Raw genomic sequence first — 24,481 nt, 5'->3', positions numbered from 1 at the left:
ATTCATTTCAAATATCAGGGTGTTAAACTTTATGAGCATGTCATATACAGAAGTATATCATGGTTTACCTTGCATCATTACACAAGCCATGAAAGCACTCCTTCATGCTGGTGCCCCATACCTCTGGTTGTACTGCAGGGAAGAGCATGTGCTCTTCAGGGGTGTCAGGGGCAGTCATACCCCAGCTGACACTGCTTCTGATGCACCAACAAGTATAGCTTTCCTGTAGGACAGGTGAGAGCCTAGGCAGAAAATTGTAGTTCTCTGAGAAAGAATAAAGTTGTGGTTTAGACCAAGTATATTGAGTGTCCATAAACACGAAAAGTCAATGAGTAACCTTGAACTAGGAGAAGTCATTGAGTGAAGGCAGAGGAAGAGTATCACTACAGTGTTGATCAAGTAGAAAAGAGAGAAAATCAGCACTGATATATATATATATATATATATATATATGCAGATTGACAATACAAGCCTGATTCTGTAGGTCATCTTTTGGAGTTGAATGATAAAATAAAAATTTCAGCTTTTCGTGTTTTCTGATCTTCCTGACAGAAATAGAAAACTGAAAATGGGAAACCAGTGGTACCAGTGTAGACACTAATACCTGTGAGTGTGTAGGCAACACTGTCATCACTCTGAACTTTTCTTAACTTAGTAGCCCGCTGCTGTGGGGTAACTTGTCACTGTCCTGTATCAGCAAATTCAATTTTTGCAGAGTCTTATTACATTGAGGCTCATTTGGTGATATTGTCAGTCGTTCTCCTTCCTCATCCCATTCTCCATGCAGAAAGTCCCTCCGATGGTTAGTTTTGTTTTCCATGAACTCCAGAAAGGATGAAGATCCAGACAGTGGAGGACCCTTTTGTAGAAAGGTCCCCTTGCCTTCCCAGCCAAGGGCACCCTGTCTTCCCAGCCAAGGGGATCCTAAAGGGAAAGGGCTAGGGATAAAAATAACACCACTCCAGCAGATCTTTTGGAGACTGCCTCTATTACTGCTGCTATGAAAAGAAGTGGAATCAAAGCACTAAGATTACACTTCAAGGGGAAGGCTTGTGAAGGATAGTTGGGCCATTTTGTATCTTAATTGTACACTTGCCTTGGAGTCTAAACTGTTTTGCAGTTGTCTGATATGTGACAGCAAAAGTAGACAATGGAAGATCAAGAAATTTACTCTTAGGTAAGAGAGGTCTTTGGTGTGGAGTTTTCGGAGACTTCAGAAGATTATGTGAGACTGCTAACAATTACCGCCAAGGATGAATAAGACATGTTTTTCAAATGTTAGTGATTACGTTGCATAGCTAGCCTGCATGTTTTCGTAGCACATTTGCCCACAGGTTTAAATAATATAAATGGAAATCATTTTAACATGTTTCATGAATGTACCTCTAAGTTAATGTCCAGCAGAAGGTGCAATGGTCTAAATGGTAGTATTATAGATCCTGTGACTCCAAATGATTACAGTGCTACTTTTGGAGTATAGTGAAGTTAGTATGGGATAAATATTTAGTGGACATAAAAATCCAAATTTTTTTTTAGCTGAAAGACTAACAAAAATATGAAAGTATTCACTTAGAGGTGTTCTCCTGCAATGCATAAAGGTGTTAGAGGACAGTATTTCTTTCTCCCATGTTTTTTTTATTAAAGTGCTTGTTTCAAGACTAATTACAATAATTTCTGAAGAGTTCTTTTGTTCTTACACTTATTCCTCTGTTGATGTCACACTCCTTGTCTTGTGATAACAGCTTTACTACTGTAACTAAACTATTATATATATACACGCTCTTCTACAATTCAACAAGAGTTGAAGTAAGCAGACAAGAGTGAGGAATGATATTTTAAAAATCCTCATTAATATATTAAAAATAGAAAATGAATAACACTTAATATATGCTTGATAGAAGTTTTCAGAGAGACCAAGTTTTTATTGGCTTTTTAAAAGAAGTTTGTAAGAAGCTTCATGAAACATAGGCCCTGAATATAAAAAGTTAATAGCTTGCAACTATATTAACGCAATGTCTGGAATATTACATTACTTTGTTTCCAGAGATAATCAATGATGGTAATATAATATCTGCCTCTCAGAGCCAATATATGATTTAAATTAATTATTGCTTATAAAGCACTTTGAAGTCTTTAGCAGAAAGGTGTTGCATAAGTGTAAAAGTACTATTATTAATTTAACATCACCATTAGAGTAAAGTCAGTACTTTAGGAGCATTTGCTATACTCTGCTCAATATCTTTTTATTCATCATATGCTGCATATTAGTTATTTTAACATTTAGAAAGCTTAGTAATCTGGAAGTATTCCAAACCATTGTTCCAGACAGCAGTTAGATATTTGGGTGGATCATGTAAAAACAGTGAAATGGCTGAGAAAGCATGTAAAATGTTTGTTTTAAGTAATATTACATCAATGGAACAGACATCTGCAGCACTGGACTTGATTTTAAACTTCTTTAAACTTTTTTTAAGTTAATGTTGTACTATGTTTTTTCTAAAATTGAGCTGGGGGGCTAATATATTATTTCTAAACAAGTATACTGTTTTACCTTTTGTTCAATTTTCATTTCTGTTTCTCAAATATTTATAGGAAATCAGCTTTACAGTGGGCAGATATTAGGAGGTGGTGAACACCTGCCACTCAATACTATTGTTGCTGTTAGGTTTTGTAACCTAATGTCAACTATCAATATCTGTATTATCTATTTTAATTTTCATTCATGTTTTCTCTTGTATAAGACTATTTAAAAATATGAGCAGTGATAGGCCTTGGAACTTAGATCCTCAAAAAAAAGGGTGTAAAATCACTCTTATCATATAGTCATTATGTGCTATAAAATAATGCTGCTTGTTTACACAGTTGTCATTATCTATAAGGTTATATTCTAAATTGTCCCAAATGGAGAAAAAGAAAATTTAGGGACCCTGTCCTCCATCTTTCCCAGTAGCATTGTCTTGAATTTGTGCTTAGCTCTAGCGTTCAGCACAGGGTCCACTGGCTTTGGAACCAGTTGTAAGACTGGGTAAAACACCTTTAGAGTCCAGCCAGGCTCCCCAGCCCCATGAAGGCAGGTGGGGAGAGCAATCAGGTGAGTAACAGATACTTCTTTGTGAATGGTATATGCTGATGTTCCAGTTTTCTGAAAGCAATATTAATTTAAAAGCCAAATGTGTGAGTAAATCAATTAAAAGATTCACCTGTAAGCACTTTGCTGAGTCAGCAGTGAGGAAGTTCAATTTTCACCATGTACTTGAAAATGAGGATATTAATTACTGGTAATATTTTTTGAGTGTTCTCCTTGTGGTAGACATTTTATTTAAAATACTATTAGGATTAGAGGAATCCTTTCTAGGTAACTGGAAATTAATTTTCTTCTCTTCTTTGAATTTATTCTACATTTTGAGATGAATTTAATATGTACTGTGAATGAATCAAGCATTGAACCCTTTGATTTCTCTTGGGATTACTAAATCAGTTAACAAATAGGGTTATCAATCCTAGAATGAAATGCCGTATGGCTCAGGTTCACCCATGTTATTTTCAGATATATGCTAGAAGATTAAAATGTGCTATTAATATGATATTACACATTTCAACCTCATTTTTCAATTTATTAATAATAAGAAAGAGCTTTTCCTCTTATATCAGCAAACTGGCTACTCATGTTTCCAACAAATGCTTCATTGTATATGAAAACTAGCAAACTTCAGCCTTAATTCTGCACATTTCCCTGCACAGGAATATCAGCAAAACTGATCAAGTAGGTACTCCTGGTTTTAAGCAGGTTTAGGGCTGAGATGTTTTCTAAAAACATGTTAAAAAATTTGAAATGTAAACAAATTATCCCTAATTTACATGTCACTGGAAGTATTTAAAAGGAATTCACATGAATAAATTTAGATCTTTTTAGCATTTAACCCTAACTCCTATTGATATTAATGATGACACATGCTTTCCTTGTTCAGTATAAACGTTGTCCAAGGCAAGTAGCTATTTGCAAACTATAGGATGCCATATAGGCAGCCAAATAAATAAATAATAAATTCCTCTTCATTGAAGAGCAGTCAGTCACATAAGAGTCATTGTCACAGTAACGATGTGGCTGCAGGGCAGTTTAAGGTTATTTAAACGCAGGCTGCCGTTGTAATTCAGCGAACACTTTAAGCCAGCACTTGAGGCAGTGCTGCTACCACAAGAAGCCATCCTGCCCTTCTTTTGCCTCCAACAGCTCATTCTCATGAGCATCACTGCATGGTCCTACAGGTGTTGGTGCCGGGACAAGCAATAGTGCAGCTGGAGAGTACAAACAGCAGCTGTAGGTAGGAGAGAAAAGAACTACTTCTAGTGGCAACAAGTGCTGACATAGGCTCATTTAAGTTATTTGTGAAATAACAGCCTAAATTATTGTACCAGGTAGGAGGCAGAAGATTGTAGTGAAATAAAGATTGTGCTACTATTTTGAAGTAGCAGCTGTTCCTTGTGGTTTGTAGATCCCCAAACCTTATTTGTTCATGTTGTGTATTCTGTGCTAGCCGTTAAGTCCAGGTTTGTGCCTTCTTAAAAGAGTAGGGGAAGAGGAAGAAGAGGGACACTTCAGATCTGCTTTGTTTCTAAGTAAATTATGCAATTTCATTTACAGTTACTGCGGAAAAAAGATATGGCTTCTACATGCTTACTTTGCTTTCCACTGCAAAATACGTTAATTAAAATTGTCTACACGTCAAACCCATTTTTGAGTAATGAGAATGATCTTTGTTTTTATTTTCAGCGCCAAAGGGAATACTCCATCTCTCTCCTGATGTTTATCAAGAGATGGAAGCAAGCCGCAACAAATCAGCCCCTGGTACCACTGTAAGCTATTTGTCGTCCAAAGAAATGAGCCAGACTTCTAGCTCTTTCTTCAGCATATCTCCTACAACAAATAGCACAGCTACGATTGCCAGGGAACTCCTCATGAATGGAACGTCCCCAACTGCCGAAGCCATAGGTCTAAAAGGAATATCTCCTGCTTCCCCCTGTTCTGCAGTGCAGCCTTCAAAACAGCTGGAGTATTTGGCAAGGATTCAAGGCTTTCAGGTATGGGAGGGGGAAAATGAAGCTCTTCAGCCAGAATCATAGCATTGCCATCAAGGTTTCACTCTTGCCCTCTTGAATGTGGGCATGCATGTAACTTATCTTGTAAAATTAGCTGGTGTCCAAGGCAGTTTCTGGGTCCAGGAGATACAACCCTGCACCAATATACATGTCCCTCCTTCTCTTTTTTGTTCCTTCCTTCCATTCACCTTTCTGCAGGCCATCTTTCTCTTCTTTGTTTATTCTCTTTAAATAATTGCAGGCTTAAATTATGCTTTTTACTTGCACTTCTTTGAGTCTTCACCTCTTGGCATTAGAAGCTTTACATACTGCTCTGGCGTTGGTTTCTCTCTTCAACTGATCCAGAAGGTACTGACGCACCACCTTAACTTTGCATTTGTCTTCTGGGCTGGGTCGTTAAAGCCAGCTTCCCCCCCTGCACCTCTTAGTTGTAACCTGTAGAACGTTTTGATCAGAAGGTGCAGCCTAAGAGCAGACCTGGTGCCAGAGCAATGCAGAATGTTTATGACATCACAGTCAATACTAGAGAATGTAAGATGAACCATGGTGGGTCAGCGCATGAGTCCTTCGGCACTGATAGCCTGTATCCAGCAATGGCAAGTACCCTACATTTCATGGGACAGTAGCAGCCTCTGTAGTACATCCAGTCTTTTCTGCAGTGTGGAAGAAGGGAAAAGGAAGCCTCTTCCCAATCACCATTACATGCAAAATTACACGTGTGTATGGGTAGTAGCTCATTTTACTCTGTTGCACCATTGGGGAATAGGACCAGCTATGTAGAAATATTGTTTTCCTGTCATAGGTTTTTGTTTTGGTTTGGTTTTATCCTTTTCAGAGTTGTGAATTTGTTTCATTTGAAAAGTTGGTTTCGTATGTTCTAGCTTATGTAATTTGATCATGTAACCAAATTCTGAAAATGGGAGGTTTCTTTTAGGACTTTTGCATGCCTGATAATGATTTTTTTCATCGCAGCCCATGTAATTTACCAAGTATGCAGTTGTTGGAAGTGAAGGAGGCTGCTAGCACTCGAGAAACAGTGTCAGATGTTCTGTTGGCATAAGCAGCATAGTTAAATTACATTTGCATACATCAGACATCACCAGTTGTGGGTTTGACCTAACGCTGTTTCTGTCTAAAGTGTACGTTCAGCTTTCTTTTGGTCTTTATTTTTAAAATGTCATTTTTGATTCATTAGTTTGGATGTCTCTTAATGCAAGAAATGGTAAAAGCCTAAGTCTCACTGTAGTAGAGTTAAGCTGCTAATAGGAATTCAGTTTTCCTGAGTTCCATTTGTTACCTGCCTGCAGTAGAAACAGATGAGTTCTGATGAAAAGAAATTCAATCCATGAAGTTTTCACTGCTCACTTTCACATCTTGTCAGATTGCTTGTGTCTACTAGTAACACTTTATTTTCATAGAACCGATGCACAATTTATGTTACTGTTTTGATTCCTACTTGCCTACAGTATGTGGTTACTGTAAAATGATTAGTTGTGTTTTTCCTGTTTTTTTCATGTTTTGATTCTAGATGCTTATGTAGAAATTGTTTTTAAAGGGTCTTACTTTGAGCCAAAAAATATAATCCGTTTCATCCGTAAACTAGACTACTACTTTTTACTTGGCCCTGATACAAACCAAGCAGTTTGGTAGAGAATCTCGATTATTAACATCAATCCGCTGGGTATGTCACTGATGGTTTTACATCATCTCAGCATGCTTTTTAACACCTCACTTGAATAAACCTGGTATTGATGTGAAACTCTGCCACTGCTGGGTGGCTGATCCGAGGTGGAGCAGTGAACAGAATCTCTGTGGGAAATGGCTCAGTGGCCTGTCAGGTGCATATCACAGGTCTCTTCACCATTTCAGCCTAGAAAGCTCTTTGTGTTTAAGAGTTTAAAAGCCGATTTCTTTACAGGTTAACTTTCTCAGGCATATTTACTAAGCAGAAAACTACTGCATTTGCAAACATCTAGCTTGTTTCATGTTTCCTGAATGACCCAAAATGATTTTAAATTGTAGCATGTATTTGTATTCTGGTCCGGATGATAACCATAGTTTTGTCTTTCATTGAAGAACGTATACATTCTGTTCTGTTACAATGTATTTTTGAATTTTTTAAAAAAATCAATAAATACTCATATGATGTTTCATTTGTAAATGTAAAAAAATGTTATTTTCTTATTTGAATGGGGTTTTTTAACTTCTTTAGCTGCAGGGGACGTCTTTAAAATGTGGTTACTTAATTTAAATTCTTCTGAACTGTTTGTATATGATCTCAGCCATGTTCTATTGTAAGCCTTTAATATTAAGAGTTATTGGGACCAATCTATGGAAAAGTACTAAAAAATTACATTTTTATGGTTTATGACTTATTATTCTAAAGATACTTGTAATTGATAAGCAGCAGCTCATTGTCACTGAAAAACAGGTGTTTAGCTTGGATACTTTCAAGGCTCAGGCTTCAAATTACCGGCAATAATTAAACACAAATACTTAAAGCAAGCCTTTACAAACGCTGAATAAAGCATTTTTAGTGCTTGCTTCATATTTATGAATACGATCTACCGGTTAATTCTTTTGCAGACTTTGCCCAGAGATTATTTAAAGGAAAATTCAGCTTTGGTAAAATTGTTATTTTTAAGTGACTGTGGTATTTTGGTCATTGTTTTGTAACTAGATTAGGAAAGTTACAGTTATTTCTGCTGACCATTTAAGTGCAGTAAATTATTCAGAGAGTTTGTTTAAATGGAAACATTTAGAGAAGCTGTTTACATGTGAATAACATGAGCCTCCAGTTTTTGCTGAGGCAAAACACAAGTTGCAGGTAGTCCAGTAGGAAATTCCCCTGGGAGTTTCCATGAAGCAAAGATCATAAAACTTAAAAAAGCCGTGACTGAGTGCCCACAGTCAGTCTCAGTGCGCGGCTGCAGCCATACTTGGCTTGCTGCATTGGCAGGACTTAGCAATCTTAACTTTTTCTCTGTAGTGACTACATAATAAAACCTCGTACAGGATATAGTTTCTATGTGATGTATTCCTTTGATTGCAATGGTTACACAATTTATATCTTTTTTTCCCCCTCTTCTACATTTGTTCAGTGCTTAACTGTTCCATTTTATACATTGATGGATTTAAATGTTTTGGGGCATTTCCAAATGTTTCTCATTTCCCCAACCAGTAGCAAAGGCATACGTTTCTGAGTGACTGCACACACAGGAGAAGTTCTGCTGGACACTCTCGAATCAGGTTTACTTGTGACACATGTATTTTACCTTATGGTTTTGAGTTGTCGGCAGAGGTGGGCCTAAACTAAATTTCCACACTTTGTACGAGGGTTGACACTGAGCTCAAACCCTTCCCTAGAGTGGCTTTAAACAAAACAAACACTCATTTTGCTTTGTTGGAGGTTGGATTTGGAAATGAGTCTAGGAGTGCTTGGATCTCACTACTGAGATACATATGTGAGGAAAATTTCAGGGAAATTCAACCCTCAGTGAATTTCAAGGAAAGAATGAAATTGCAAATTTCTTGGAGCAGGTCAAACTTCAAAAAGCACCTAAAAACCATTTTCAAATTTGCCACATGCACTATGGATGCTAATAGCAAGTCATTTAGAGGTGTAAAATCATCTAAAAAGGTGGATGCTTCTTGGGATTTTCATAAACATCTGTGCAGATTAGGTACCTGACTGTTGGTTCACTTGTAAGCCTGGGCAACCTACACAGTGTTTTGCAAATTTGGGCTGTTGCCCCACACTGTGAACTCATTGCCTGAAGTCAGTCATACCTTTGAGACTTCTGCCCTGTACTGTGTTGTCTGATGCAGACATGTCCTCACGTGCTGTGGGTTGTCATTCTGGTGTGAGTGATAATTGTACTTTCCTCAGTGTCTTCTCACCGCTTTTGCTGAAGGATGTAGTCACTGACAGGAAGAGCAAAAAGGGGCAAGTCTGGCTTCTTCAGACTTGGCATAGTATGTGAAACAGCCATCAGTCGTAGCTTAGGCCGTGCTGTGACCGTTTCCTGGTCTCTCTCAGATTTAGCTGTGGCTGCTAACGAGTCCAGCGCCACAGAACTGGTGCCTGGCTTCCCAAGTGAAGGACGGTGGATGACCTTCACATCTGTCCTGCCTGAATTTGCAAAGGTTTGTGAATTCCAATCCTGTTTTTACCCAAGATCTCTTTCTCTTTGACCAATAATTGCCCATGTGAACCTCATGAAGATCATCAAGGCCAAGTGCAAGGTTCTGCTCATAGGTTGGGGCAATCCCAAGCACAAATACAGGCTGGGCAATGAGTGGATTAAGAACAGCCCTGTGGAGAAGGACTTGGGGGTATTAGTGGATGAAAAACTGAGTATGACCCAGCAATGTGCGCTTGCAGCCCAGAAAGCCAACCCGTATCCTGGGCTGCATCAAAAGAAGTATGACCAGCAGGTCGAGGGAGGTGATTCTCCTCCTCTTCTGTTCTCATGAGACCCTACCTGGAGTACTGTGTTCAGCTCTGGGGCCCCCAACATAAGAAGGACATGGACTTGCTCAAGTGGGTCCAGAGGAGAGCCACAAAGATAATCAGGAGGCTGGAGCACGTCTCCTATGAAGACAGGCTGAGAGAGTTGGGGTTGTTCAGCCTGGAGAAGAGAAGGCTCCAGGGAGACCTTATAGCAGCCTTCCAGTACCTAAAGGGGGCCTACAAGAAAGGCAGAGAGGGACTTTTTACAAGGGCATGTAGTGATAGGACAAGGGGTAATGGCTCTAAACTGAAGAGGGTAGATTTGAATTAGATGTAAGGAAGAAGTTCTTCAGTGTGAGTGTGGTGAGGCACTGGAACAGGTTGCCCAGAGAGGTTGTGTCTGGCCCATCCCTGGAAGTGTTCCAGGCCAGGTTGGATGGGGCTTTGAGCAACCTGGTCTAGTGGAAGGTGTCCCTGCCCATGGCAGGGGCTTGGAACTAGATGATCTTTAAGGTCCCTTCCAACCCAAACCATTCTAAGATTCTATGATTCTATAATATCAAGTTCACTGTCAGAACTTGTTGACAGTGTTCATGACAGTTAAATAGTTCCTGGTCTTTTTAATAATGAAGAGCTTGGGCCTGAAACTCTTTCTCAAGCAGATCTAGACACAGTCATGAAAATCAGATTTGAGTTCAGTGGGAATTTTTAATACAAAAGGAATGAACGAGGGATTCAGGGTTAAGCCTGAAGGAAATAATTGAGGTATAAATTATTATCATCACATCACAACTTTCATATCTTGAAATTTGATGCAGTTGCCTTTATGTTCCTTCATTAACCTTTTGTGTCCAAGTATTCTGACGCATTGATGATGGCTGAAATAACCATTTCAATTCAAAAGTTCTTTTCCAAAGCAGGTCACAATTAAGAAATGTTGCTTACTTAGTTAAATTAAAATTCATTAGACTTCACTAGATGGAAGCTTTTCTTTTGTTAGTTCTTGTTCATTACATGACGCAGCAAAATATGCATACTTAATTTGCAAGAGCTCCCCAGGATTCTTGACATTAGCTATTTCCCTCCTTCTTTCTTACCTCTGAAGCTGGTTTTTACCTCAGTAAAAGCAACATCTTATCCCTTTTCAGTCTATCTTTTTCTCTTCCCACAGCAAGCGAATTTTCTTCAATTGAAGTTTCATTTGTCTTTGCCAGCACATCAGGATATTTCTTTTTTTATGATCTTCAGTATAACTTTGGACTGGAAAACTAAGGCCAGATGGTTTACTTGTACAGGTTGTATCTCTGAAGGCAACAGATTGACACACCAGTTGTGGATTTGGGTAACAGGACTGCGCTTCGAAATTTTCCATAAACTTGTCACATTCACAAAAAAAGCCATGATAAATAAGAAGGAGAAGGCTACAGCAAGACATTTACCAGTATCTTGAGCTCTTGAAGAGCACATATCTCTGAACTAGCTTTGAAAATTGAAAGAATTCATTGGTACAGATTGCAAGGTTAGGGGAAAAAAAAAAAGAAGGGAAAAACCCCCAAGCATTCCCCATTGACTCCAGATTCAAATAGCTACAGTAAAGGAAATTATGAGACTTTCTTTATTGTTCGGGTGAGTAGAAATAAGGTGAAAGCATTCTGAGAAAAGCTTGATATTGCATCTTATCTAAGCAGAATCTTCCTGCTGTGGAGGCCAATGGGCAGAAATGAAAACACACTAACCAAGAATGCTGTGATGGAAGTGAAAGCCTCAATAAAGGCCTTTGAAGCAGCACATTGAAGTGAAGCTTCCATGGCTTCCCAGAAAATCAGTGGGCATTTCCTCTCTGGGTCTCTGATGGGCTATGGACTACCTTCCAGTCCCAAATGTCCTGTGTCAGTTTTTTACAACAGACGAGCTTTTTTGTTGTTGTTGTTTTCACTTCCATTCCTCTTTCAGGATAGAAAGTAGCAACTTCCCTTTGCTTCTTTCAGCCTTTCTCATGGCTCACTGCTTTGCATAAAGTGGCCCTCCACTATGTCATTTACCTTCATTCTTCCTCCGTAGTTATCTACTGAGCCTACACTACAAAAGTTTTAGTTAGAAGTTTAATCGTTTTGTGGTGATTTTGTTCAAAGTGATCATTTATTTAGGGGTGAAATGGAGCTGAGCCGTGGTAAACTGAACAAAAAACAAACCATCTCTTATGAGTCATGAATGGCTGATGTGATTTTCCTCAGATTCCCCCAAATCACTTTTGAGAAAAGTAAAGTTTTACTGTGTTTTGTGGAGAAGGGTTCTATGTACTGAATCTATTATAATGAATATAGTTGTAATTATAGTATTAGTTGTCAGAGAGAGTCTATTTTCAAAGTTTTCTGCAGAGGAATGAATCAAAAGGTATGTTTTAGCAAGTCTCCAGCAAAAGCCAATGAGGGACAGTGTAGCAAGTGCTAAAAACTAGAATGTAAACCCAGATGATACTGTTCTGTGCTTGACCGTGTCAGCTGCAGAAAGGTTTGTGGCCACTGTCGCCTTGGGACTGGAACCCCAGCAAATGAGCTAGTTCTGGGGAGTACAAAAGTCTCATCACTCATTCAAATTAGAAAAACCAAACAATAATTAAAAGAAGCTTTTGAAATTATAACATCAGGCTTCCTGGCATCAATAATGTAAAACAGATTTGAAGGCTATGTCAACAAACTTTTTATATAAATGCTTTCTTGAAGAAGATCTTATCTCCAAAAATCAGGAAAATTAGGTTATTAAAAAATGAAGATGTTTGTAAAATAATGTTAGTGAATACTTTTGAAATAAGGCTGTTAAAGCAAATATTGCTTCATCCATCCACATTTGGCGTCAACCCCCCCTATAATTCTATGTATATAACTGCATCTAACACACACACCCCACCACCCCCCCCCCAAGGCTTCGGAGACTTCTTTCCCAGCAGAATTGACCAGACTACAAACATTAGTGAAATTTTTCTAAAATAGTAGTGTACAGTCAGGCCCGAGGTAATTGTGATCAGCTGATTTGCCTTAATTTTAACACTCAAAAGGCGGTGGGAATTAATGACATTTATATTTAAAAATAAGTACTCATGAAACCCCTTGAAGTAGCTTGAGAGTGACTGTGCTGCTGTGTATTATCAATACCAGCTTCTGCAAAACAAGCTGTGGAATTGGGCTTTTGGTTCCTGTCCCGGTGCCTTGGGTCTTAGTCAAGTTCACTAGCACTGTACCTGCTTATTGGTCAGATCGGTTTCTGTAAAATGATGTGTAGAATGATGTTGTGCTCTGTCATCACTGAAAGTATTGAAATCTGAGCTTTTGCAGAAGGGTATTTGTTATCTTCCTGTGTTTTTGTACTATGCCATGCTCAATGACCAGTACAATATCTCAGCAGCAGTGTTTGTCTCTTACCCACAGGGAGTTTAAACACCTTTAGAAATGGTTGACAAAGTCCTCATTATCTCAGTTTCTGTCTCTTCTGGATACTTTTTTTTTCCTAATGTGAAGTTTGCACTTTCACCAATTACCAAACTATTGCCTGATGTTCAAATTACTATAGACTTTTGTTGTGGGTTAACCCTGGTGGGCAGCTTAAGCCCCAAACAGCTGCTTGCTGACTCCCCTGCAGTGAGATGAGGGAAAGAATCAGAAAGGCATGAATAAGAAAACTCATGGGTTGAGATAAAGACAAAAGCTGTGTGTGCAAGCAAAGCAAAACAAGGAATTAATTCACTGCTTCCCATCGGCAGGCAGGCGTTCAGCCATATCCAGGAAAGCAGGGCTCTGTCACGTGTAATGGTTACTTGAGAACACAGATGTCATAACGCCGAGTGTACCGCCTTCCTCTTTCTTTCCCTAGCTTTTATTGCCAAGCAGGATGTCATAGGTGTGGGATATCCCTTTGGCCAGTCCCATCCCAACTTCTTGTGCCCCCCCAGCCTGCTTGCTGGCAGGGCAGTGGGAGAAGCAGAAAAGGCCTTGATGCTGTGCAAACACTGCTGAGCAATAGCTAAAACATTGGTGTGTTATCAGTGCTGTTTTGATCACAAAGCCAAAACTTAGCACTATACAAGCTTCTGTGAAGAAAATCAGCTCCATCCCAGCCAAAACGAGTATAATCTCCACCCCTTCTTCCATACGATTTACATCATGCTCAGGACCCACACTATTCAATAGATCCTCATTACCACCCCCCCCCGGCGCTCCCCATCCTTTGATACATACACAGATATCATTCCCTTAGTCTATGGGTCACCACTTTAAAAAGTCCACAAAATGTCCATTGAGTCCATTCAGTCTTTACTCCATCTTTGCTCCATCCATGTTTACTCCATCTGTTATGGTGGACACTCAGGACAGGAGAAGTGGTGTATTGTGTGGTGTTATTGGGCACCAAAGCCAGCTCAGGTTGCATCACTGCTGCACTTTCATGTCTTCTTGTGAGGCTTGTCCTCTGTTGGTTCAGATGGTACCTTCTATAGTAATTCCTATAACATGCAACTCAAACCCTGGGTTACAACAATTTAAAACTACATCCATTACAGTCTTCGCCCCTTGTCCCGTTGGACTAGGCTATAGGGTTTAACATTGCAACAAACTCCTCCCCTTGCCCCTTCTCCAGCATGGTCTTATCCACAGGCCCCTGGTCCCTTTGGGGTGTATATGCTCGGTGTGGGCTTGTCCATGGGCCCTCATTCCTTAAGGATGTACCTGCTCCAGCATGACTTTAGCCATAGGCCACAGTCCTTTCTGGGGAGTACCTGCTCTGGCATGGACTACTCGCTCCAGGGCCCCATACACTTCTGGATGTGCCTGCTCCAGCATGCACTTATCCACAGTCACAGTCCCCTGGACTTGAGTTCCAGCCTGTCCAGTACAGCAGCACAGGAACAGCAGTTCCCTGGCCATCTGCCAGTCCATTACTGTTATCAGTAAGTTCCCAGGCAGAGCAGACTAGGATGGTAAGGAGAATAGGAAACAGCAGAAGCAAAAACCAGCCACTAACAAGCACTAGACTCTAATCTACAGTGAAGCAAGTAAGCCCCATGGCAAGCACAGGAGCCTGCCAACTAGTAGCTAAACAGCTATAAATTTGGTCTAGCATACTCTCATCAAATCTGTTTTTATCTCAAACCCCTCATGCCCCAGAAAGGTGCCAGAAGGGACTGTTATGGGTTAAACCTGGTGGGCAGCTCAGCTCCATGCAGCCGCTCACTCACTGCCCTCCAGTGGGATGGGGGAGAGAATCAGGAGGGTAAAAGTGAGAAAACTCGTGGGTTGAGATAAAGACAGTTTAATAGGTAAAGCAAAAGCCACGCACGCAAGCAAAGCAAAACAAGGAATTCATTCACCGCTTCCCATCGGCAGGCGGGTGTTCAGCCATCTCCAGGAAAGCAGGGCTCCGTCACCCGTAACGGTGACTTGGGAAGATAAACGCCATCACTCTGAACAACCCCCACCCTCCTTCTTCTTCCCCTATCTGTATATGCTAAGCATGACATCATATGGTCTGGAATATCCCTGTGGTCAGTTGGGGTCAGCTGTCCCAGCTGTGTCCCCCCCAACTTCTTTTGCCCCCCCCCCCCCCCCCTCCCCCGCCAGCTACTTGCTGGTGGGGTGGGGTGAGGAGCAGAAAAGACCTTGACTCTGTGGAAGCACTGCTCAGCTATAGCTAAAACAGTGGTTTGGTCACAAAGGCAAAACATTGTACTATACAAGCTACTACAAAGAAAATTATCTCCACCCCAGTGAAAACTAGTACAGCTTTTTATGATTCACTGGCATCTTTACAGTTGTGTGCCACTGGGCAGAAGTCAGGAAATAGGAGGTCTTCTTTTATCCATATGAACTTACAGTCATTGTGCTCTGAAGAAAACTTACACCCTTTTATCAGGTTATTTGCTACAAAACTTCCCCATTTATTCAAGAAAACTACTATTTTTGTTGTATTAACAGGGAAAGAAGTTTCTTCCAAGGAAAGGCAGCAGGTCAGTGGCATCTCTGATTTGCACAACAGCAGGCTACCTGTTAATTGAGAGTCCTTGCTTGGCTCTCAGAAACTTGCAGGTGTCCTACTACACTGAAAATCCACTTGACATTGAATGGCTATGTTCTGTAGGAAAGGGCTTCAACATCTCCAAACCCTAATTTATACACGACTAGCCAAAAGTAAGAAAACATGTTGGGAATGTGAAATAGAGGGAGATAGAACAAGCTGATAGCAAGAGTTGTTCCTGAGAGAGCGAGCTTCATGTAAAAATCAGAGTACCTGAACTTCATTGCATTCTGGTTTATAGGGGTTTTTTTTTAATCAACTGACTTCAGAGGGAAGGTAGACATTGCCACAGCTGACGGCAGTGACCCAGGGTAGAGCTACAAGAAGTGGTTTTATCAGTTTCCGTTTATTTCAGATATACTTCTGTGGACTGTAGACCATCTATCCATATTAGCCTATTTTTGACCTCAAAGGAAGTTGAAATAGTGGTAGTTAATCTTCAAAAAAATGACTACAACAATCATTTTAATATCAGTTTCCATAAGAAAAGGTATGCAGGTTTGGAAACCTAGCATATTCATTCACAAAGCATACTGCAGGAGGTAATATTTGCTGCAGGAAGAACATTTCTGAATTAACTAAAAAGTATACAGAATTAGGAAAACAAATGCAGATCTAGCTACAAGGGGCAGTAAATTTTCTAACACAAAGTCTCCAACTACCTGGCTTCTGGCCAGAAGTCTGTCTAAACTAGCTTTCTTCTATTCTGGCCATCGTTACCTCTCTTCCTCTTACAAGAAAGAAAGCCCTTTATTCAAGTGCTGCTGAAGTTTTGCTCTTCTTGCCTCCAGAAACAGCCAGGTGCTTCTTTTTTGTTTCAGTTTTTAAAAGGAAAGAAGGTAAATGGAGAATAACTGGCTAATGGCATTGTGTGGCTCCCCAGGTGTGGTGTGGATGTCACCTTGGTAACATTTTAGCTTTTCTCCTCAGTGTCTTGCAAATAACCATTAAAATCCTCCCACATATCCCTGCACGTAACTTGGTCCATGGAAAAAATGTGAATTATATTTTCATAACCAACTTTAGGATTTAGGGGGGTTACGTATGAGAAAGTTTAAAAGCTGTCAGGATCTCTCAAAATACTGCAGCCAGCACTAAACACACCAGGCCACATTCCCTGCCAAAATCTTTCTAAGTAAATCCTAACGTGACTTGATAACTTAGCTACGGACCTTGGCTTGGAATACAGCCAAAACTTTGAAAGACTGGAAGTTTCAGCTGGCAAAAATGTGAAGGTGCCATGGTGAATTCATAGTAGGCTGGGGTTTAGCTTTAATTGTAATAAGGGAACTCAGCTCTCAAGCAAAAACCCTTAAAAAGAGAAGCAACAAGAAAAGGTGAAGATGGAGAAAAGAGGCAAGTTACAGTTTATTCCTCTCACTATGACCTGAGGCCAAGGCTTTCAGCGGTTTTTTTGGCTGTCGTCTCCTTCAGTCTCATTCAGAATTGGGAGCACAATGAAGCAGGGTAATTTTCAGAAGTGAAATGATTGTTTCTTGTTTTAATTAAAGAAGGGTGGTTCCTTCCACATACTGCCCTATATCTAGGTTAGTGAACAAAACCAGTGCCTGTATCAGCATCAGACTTTTCAGCAAACTCAGGCAGCTGGTTTTGTACTCACGGTTTCACAGCGATCCTGTTCCCTCTTCATTCAGGCAGCATTTGGGGCTTTCACATGCAGTTTGTAAACAGAGAATGGTTAATGCTTGCCTCACTCTTCACTCCAGTGACAACCTTTGTAATGAAAGAGTGTACATGAAAACATATTGCCATTGATGCTTTTGCTACAAAGTACTTTTAAACCCAAACTATTTTCCCTTTCGAAACTAACCAAGTTCCTCTCTCCCTTTAGTCAGTTGTTCAGGATGGTACCTGAGACACAGGCTCCTCCACAAATGCTCCATACCATGGTCGTCCTCTGTGTACTTTATTAGCAGAACACAAACTCCCTCACCTCCCTTCTGGTTTTTAGGCCATGTGATGAAAACAGGAGACCCCAGGGTTGCCAGTTTTTCATATTTCCTTTGCTTGTGAATTATAAAATTAATTTCAACTCCTCTTCTTGAAAATACAGTATTGACATGAATGGATCAAAGGCAGACAAGTTGTTTCTGCAAAAAACATGGTAGCTATAGCTTACATTATGTTGTAGTGCTTTGCAGTATTTTAATTTCTGAATAATTAATTTATTATTTTTTATCATGGTTTTCTTACTCATTTTGGGGGGCGAAGATTGTATTCAAACTCACTAAAGGTAAACTACTCTCCACTATGTCTACAAAAAAATACATATCTTAGTCATAGAATAGAGGACGTGAACAGGGTAGCAAGGTGCTCTTCAATGTAAGTGTGATTTTTTATAGAAAGCCATGTCCCGTCTCCTGCTTTCAGCTTCCCTATCAGACAAACAGGTCTCTTTGCACTCTTGAATGCCAGCCATTGAAAATATGGTTACTTGCTTTGCATGTGCTCCACAGGAGCACTGTCTTTATAAATACATATCTGGGTTAAGGTTTAACAGATAGAGGGTAAACAGTAAGAACCCTACTGTACCGATAAACCTGTACGCTCCTGCGACAGCAGCAGTGTTAGCTAATTTTCTCTTAATTAGAACCAAACATCACATCCAGAGGTAGGATAGACCTGGGTCTCCCTTGCTTGACTGAGCCAAACTTTCCAGATCTCCTGCATCACTGAAACAGGAGCTCTGAACTCAGAGGGTATCTAAATGGCATGAAAAAAAGGACGTACAAGCTTCTTTGGCTCAGTTAATAAACTTGTTTTGCATTTAGCAAATATTTCATATATTCTCTCTGCGAACTGTATCAATTAAGTTTTTTCACTCTTATTTGTACTTCACATGTTTTTATAGATGTCAAGTGTCTGCCTTACTATAGTCAGGAACTTAAAATACTACAGCAGTAACCCATGACAATGCCTTTGGTCTCCTTGTTGTTACCTATTTATGGTACAGTAATGGTTATTTCTTAGTCTAAACCCTAGGACTGTATTTTAATGAAGATTTAAGGCTGCGATACAGCTGCTATTCAAACTCTGTAAGAGGGGAGCATGTTGGAATAGCTCAAGATTTACTGCTGAACTGTCAGTCTTTAAGCTACCGAGCGTCTATACCCTTCTGTGCAGTAGCTACAGTGGAAACTTTGCCCACTGCTGTGAAGCAGACACGGCGATTAATGAACCTGAGGCGCGCTAATCAAACATATGTTTTCTTGACACAATGATTGTGTTATATATCACATCCGAATGTACAGGCCTTTATCTTTCCTTAATGATCTAGCAAGGGGGCTTTTTTGAATGTGGGTGTTTTTCATGCACTCCTTAGATTTGTTCCACAGGGGGTGACCATTAAAAACATCTGACGGGCATGCAGTTAGCCAGCTCCCTGCTGAGATTAGTAAAATACTATATTTAGTAATCGCACTACATCAAGGAACTCCAGCATTGCAGGAAACAGTTTGATTCAATGCTTTTTTTCTGATTTTTTGAAATTATTTCTATTGTATGTCATATTTTTTCATCCAGGACAATTTTTTTCATGTCAGTCTTGGGTTTTTTGTTTATGCTTCAACTTTTTGTAAAAGACTTTGTTCATACAATGGGATTTTTCCCCAAATTTTATTTTTTTGTTTTTACTGTACTCCTGTTCTACTCTCGCAAATAAAATATATGGAATTGTAAAGCAGGTAGTAAGAATGCAAAGTGGTATTCAGAATGTCTCTCATGTTGTTCCATGTCTTAAAAGACTAATCTATTATTTGTTAGGAAAGCTCTATGGGTAACACAAGGTTTCATGCTTTTTTAAGTACTAGAATACTTAAAATACTGTGAAAGCTCCTAATATTGGCTTTGAGAAAATGGTTGAAATGAGCAAGTATACTTAATTTATTTTCGTGCCAGGAGTATTTCTTCACCAATAAATATGCATGAAACAGAGTCTGAGCTCAAACAAACAGGATTGTAGAATATTTTTTTTTTTAGTATATGACATGACTAAGAGTAGATGAGCAACAGGAAGAGGAAGATACAAGACCAATATGGAAAAGATAATCATTTCACCAGGAAGCTAGAGGGAAAAAAAAAGTTTCATGAGACTTGTCCAAGTCATAATTCCACCTTAACATTTTTGAGCTGGTTCTGGTTTGCTTGTCACTGTAAATCCAGAGCAACCTATGTAAAATCTTGGAAATTATTCTGTAAATTCAGGTCTAAATTGGGTGCTTTCACTTTAAGGGGCAGATTTAAAGGAATACCATCCTTTGTTCTAACAAAATAATCCAGGCGTGTCAATCCAGAAGATTTGTGTGTTGCTGAACATAATGGCATTTTATTACCTAGTTTATTTCTGTCTAGCATTCTAAGACTCCTGCTGATGCTTTGACTCAGAGTAGTTTTTGGTTTGGTAACATGAACTCCAGTGTCACAGATTACTTCTTTCTTTTAGTTAATTCGTATTATTTTTTTTTTTAAGTTACTAAATGTTCAAGAAAGAAAGTGTTTGGCCACACAGAAGTTGTGTTTCAAACTGTGAACATCTAAGCAGCAGTGTGTGAAAATAGTAGCCTTTATTTTTGCTCCTCTCAGTCTCTTGTTAACACACAGTTAGCTCGTTTCTAACAGTAGTTTAGTATATTATAGATAAGCTTAAGAACTATGTAGTAATATAACAGGTCTCACCTTCCTCAGTTGTGAATCAGTAAACCATAGCCCTTGTTCGTGCAAAAGGGTGGATGTTCAAATTCAGAAGTGCCCACTGAAGACCAGCAGACTATCCTGTTCCTGAAGTTAGGGACGTTGTATTTACAAGATAATTTATAAAGATTAACTATGGTCATTTTCTGAAATTGCATATTGATCCACTGTGTTAAAGTAGCTTATTGCAAGACAAATCCTGCAATATTTTTAGTTTCTGTCAGAACACTTGCACATAGCAAAGGGTATTATAATAAAGATAAATTCAAGAGACATCTTTGTATAAATATGAAAGAAATGGGAAATTTCCTGCTTTTGAAGCAGCATTGTGGTCGAAGTTACCTTAGACGTAATTTCTTGTGCAGTTCTGTGCAGTGTACTTTAGTTTTTCCTTTGTAAAATAACGTATAAGGTTGAGAATTTGGGCTATGCTATTCCACATTCAGTTGTAACATTGTAAACATTCATCTTACATCTTCCTTTATGTGAAGCTATAAATGTCCAGCAAAATATTTGCACCTCTTCAGTAATTTAAAATATTAAAAACAAGGGCCAAACTTCAACATAGTTGTCAAATGGTTTCAGACCTTTGCATACATTTCTATATACATACACCAGTGAGTAGCACCCCTCCATACATACTCATACCATGCAGCTTGTTCCTGACTGAAGCAATCTGTGAAAAGGATATACAGTTGCATCTCGTGTGAATATCAAACATGAAAGCATACGTGCATGATTAAATCCATGGCACGTACTTGTGGAAGAATATACTTCTAGAATTTATTTCATTATTTTGGTGCCCAGGATGCACTTTTTCTTTTACACATGGAGGTTTCATGCCCAGGCAACACAGCACAATGGAGGGCTGTGTTTGGGATTCTTGAGCTGGTTATGCATGATTTATCTCAGGTACTCTCCATATGCAGTTACCCAGGAGAAAAGCTAGCAGTGCTGTAAGGTTTTTCCAGTAAATGAACAGGCTTATTTAGAGTTATTGCCAGGATCTTCTTGTTGCACTGCTTTGTGCTGTGTAGACATACCTTGGAGGAGAATTACATGTAAATCACTCATAATAGTTGGAGGCTGGAGTCTTGCATTTTATGCAGTAACTTGCACAACCCTTACTACAGACATCTGCATCCTTGCCATTATTTTCTAACCAGATCCTAATGCTGTTCTACAAAATCTCTGCTTACATGTTATCCAAATAAAACATTCTGAATTTTAATAAGTGAAATTTCATTGCTGTTTAATCCTTAAAATTCACTGAGCTAATTTGTGAGTGTCCCTTAATTACAAAAAAATTGAAGCCTGAAAATTAGGTCCTGGACATAGATAGTAATTATTTTCATAACTCGCTTATTTTTACCTCTATAATAGGAAAGGGAAAATGACCAGTTGTGGATAGGCCAGAGGCCTTAATGATGGGTTATAGTCCCAGCACTGCCGTTCACTCCTGCCAGTGCCGAGTGAATTCGGATGAGTCATTTAAAATCTGTCCACAAAGTGTCCTTACCTGCCTAACAGTTATTGTGGAGATGAACTGTAGTTAAGCACTCTTGACTCTTACAGCACTGAGGAACTTAGATAAAGTATTATTGTCATCGTGAATCTCAATAATGGCCATGTCATCACCATTGGAGCACTTGGCCAGCCTTCAGTCACCACTCCTTGATCACAGATACTGAATCAAGTGTTTGCTGTGCCTTCACGTTCCCCTGCCTTAGATGTGATATTCTTAAACCAGTTCTATAGACATTCAAGTTCCTCCCATACTTAGTCATAAGAGCATGGACATATAAACTGAAATATTTGCAACATACTGCTGGCTGAAAACCTAGACGCATCTGCTGCTCTTCAGACTATTTCATAACTATTTGACTACTACCATTTCTTTCTAAGTGCCTATTTTGGACATTCTGCTCAAATAGGTAAATACCTAGAACTCTTGGTTGACAAAAAAAACCCACAGACTTTGGATCATAGATCAAATTTGAAGAAGAAAGAATTAAAATAGAGAGTTTGAGAATGTAGCAGCTGGACTGATAAAGAACAAAACAGGATCACCAGGAAATTGTACATACACATGCCAAATATAGAAGAAATCTGAATGTTTCTGCTGACTGCACAAATCTGTAGACGAGAGAGTTTTGATGAAAGGGCAAAGTTTTATTCCATCCCCCATTCAAAGTCCAGTCTTTTGGGTTTTATATCACTATTCATATCAGTAACATAAAAAGTGGGGGTTTTGGTTCAACTGAAGAGCTTCAACAGGGCAAGAGATAATTAGAGGACTGTTGTCTAAGAAATTACAAAGTAATGGCCTTGATATATTCAGATGTGGCCAAAAGTGCATCACGAAATTCCTTCAGGAAAGTTAAGCCTAGAAAGATACCAAAATTATGAATTTATTGCAGTTTCAATATGGGACTCTAAATGGGGTATGGATCAAATCTGCTGCTGCAGATAATAGTGCCATGTAATACTAATCATAATTTTCCCTCTGGTTATCTCCTGTTCTTTCAGCTGGTTAGCCTTGCTTCATTAGTGAAGTGTAACCTTATTCATATTATTCTCATTAAAAATAAGCCTACAAACATGCTATGCAGTTCAGAAAGTGCCATTTTTCCATTTCTCCATATGTGCTCTAAGACATGTGCTTTTCTCAGTCACCAGATTTTGCCCCTTTTGCTGTGTCATATTTGCAGTACAGAATCATCCTCTCGAGCTTTTCTGCCCCGTTTCTCCACATCTCATTCCCACAACACGTACTCAGCAGAATATCTAGCTTGCAACCAGATACCACAGTTGTGGAAGCCTGATAAGTCCTTGTCATAACAGTAGTCCATGACATTTAAAGAACTTCAGTTTATATTTGCAAGCCAAATTTCATACCTTTGTACCTCTTTCGATTAATCAAAGTTAAACCATTGTATATGTGAAGGGGCCTCTTGTGATTTCTAAGTAAGTAGTATGGCTTTTCTGGCAGAGAGCCATAAGCAATTTAGTAGGCACATATTGTGGGGGCTGAGAGGAAGAGAGACAGGGATAATCCAGAAAGCTTCAAGAAGGGCTGAGTGAAACCAATATTTCTATACACAGTACAAGAATTTTGCATTCTGTATCTTACTTTTGGCCACAGCAAAAGTGTTTTGATGTGTTGTCAGTAAAGTAATTCTGAAATATAGCATTGACTTGGTTTTCCTCTCACTCAGCCAGTTTTGCACTGGTTTTGCTTCAGCTGTCATATTCCCACTTTGCACCTGTGGCAAGAAGAGTTAGGCACAGGGGATTTAATATGCATGGTGTACAATTAAGTATCATACATCACTAAATCATTTCCACAGGAATAACTCTAATATGGTTCCTCGTTGTCTTCAGAAATTAATTTAATTAACTAATTAATTAATTAGTTTAATATTGTAGCCTAAATGTCAAGATGAGGCTTTATCATGTAACTTTTGCCTGAGACCTATACAGCTGTAAATAGATACTAACATAAAAGGTCTGTCTCCAGCAGAGCTGATCTCTCTTTCCATTTCTGACAGGGGTCACATAGCCAATGTAAATTACCACCATAAACTAAATTCCACCTCTCCTGTAGAACAAAGTGCTCGATCTGCCTGTCTAGAAGCTGGGAGCTACACAGAGAACTGTAATATTTCAACAATTCAGCATGAGTGGCAACCTGTTCTTAATAATGAAACACTGGCAACATTTAATTTCATTTTGTCTCAACATATCAAAATCCATCCTTTCTTTAGGGGATTTAAGAACCGTCTAAAAGGAACCTGTAGACAAGGAGAATAATTCAAGTAGAAACGCTATCTTCTTCTGTATTTCATGCAAGATTCAGGTTCAACATTCACATCTTGACATCAGTAGGGAATTGGTTACTCTTAGAAAAGGATATCCTAGACATCTCAAGAAGAATGTGAATTCTTCTCCATTTTATCTGTCATTTTGATTTAATTACAAAATCAAATTCAAATATACAACATTAGCCATGTCAAAAGAGTTAGTGGAGTGTAGTAGAAATGGAATTACAATTAAAAATTTAAAATACTATTGCCAAGTTTTTGGAGGTATAATGATTTACATGGATGTTTTATAACTAAGCTACAAAATGCTGTTAAAAATGACACCTAGGCTGGA

General features: G+C 39.1%; 1 protein-coding gene across 3 annotated transcripts in view; it reads left to right on the top strand.

Annotated features, from left to right (window-relative positions):
- The window catches only part of STAU2 (staufen double-stranded RNA binding protein 2), a 176,504-nt gene that overhangs the window by 89,060 nt on the left and 62,963 nt on the right, over window positions 1-24,481 (top strand). For all 3 annotated transcript variants that reach the window (XM_049822072.1, XM_049822054.1, XM_049822063.1), the window contains exon 12: window positions 4,772-5,079. In XM_049822072.1, coding sequence (XP_049678029.1) covers window positions 4,772-5,079 — 308 coding nt within the window. The remainder of the gene's footprint in view (window positions 1-4,771; window positions 5,080-24,481) is intronic.

Source organism: Accipiter gentilis, chromosome 2 (genome assembly GCF_929443795.1).
Source record: "Accipiter gentilis chromosome 2, bAccGen1.1, whole genome shotgun sequence".
Classification (NCBI taxonomy): Eukaryota; Metazoa; Chordata; class Aves; order Accipitriformes; family Accipitridae; genus Astur; species Astur gentilis.
This window is presented reverse-complemented; position numbering and strand designations above follow the sequence as displayed.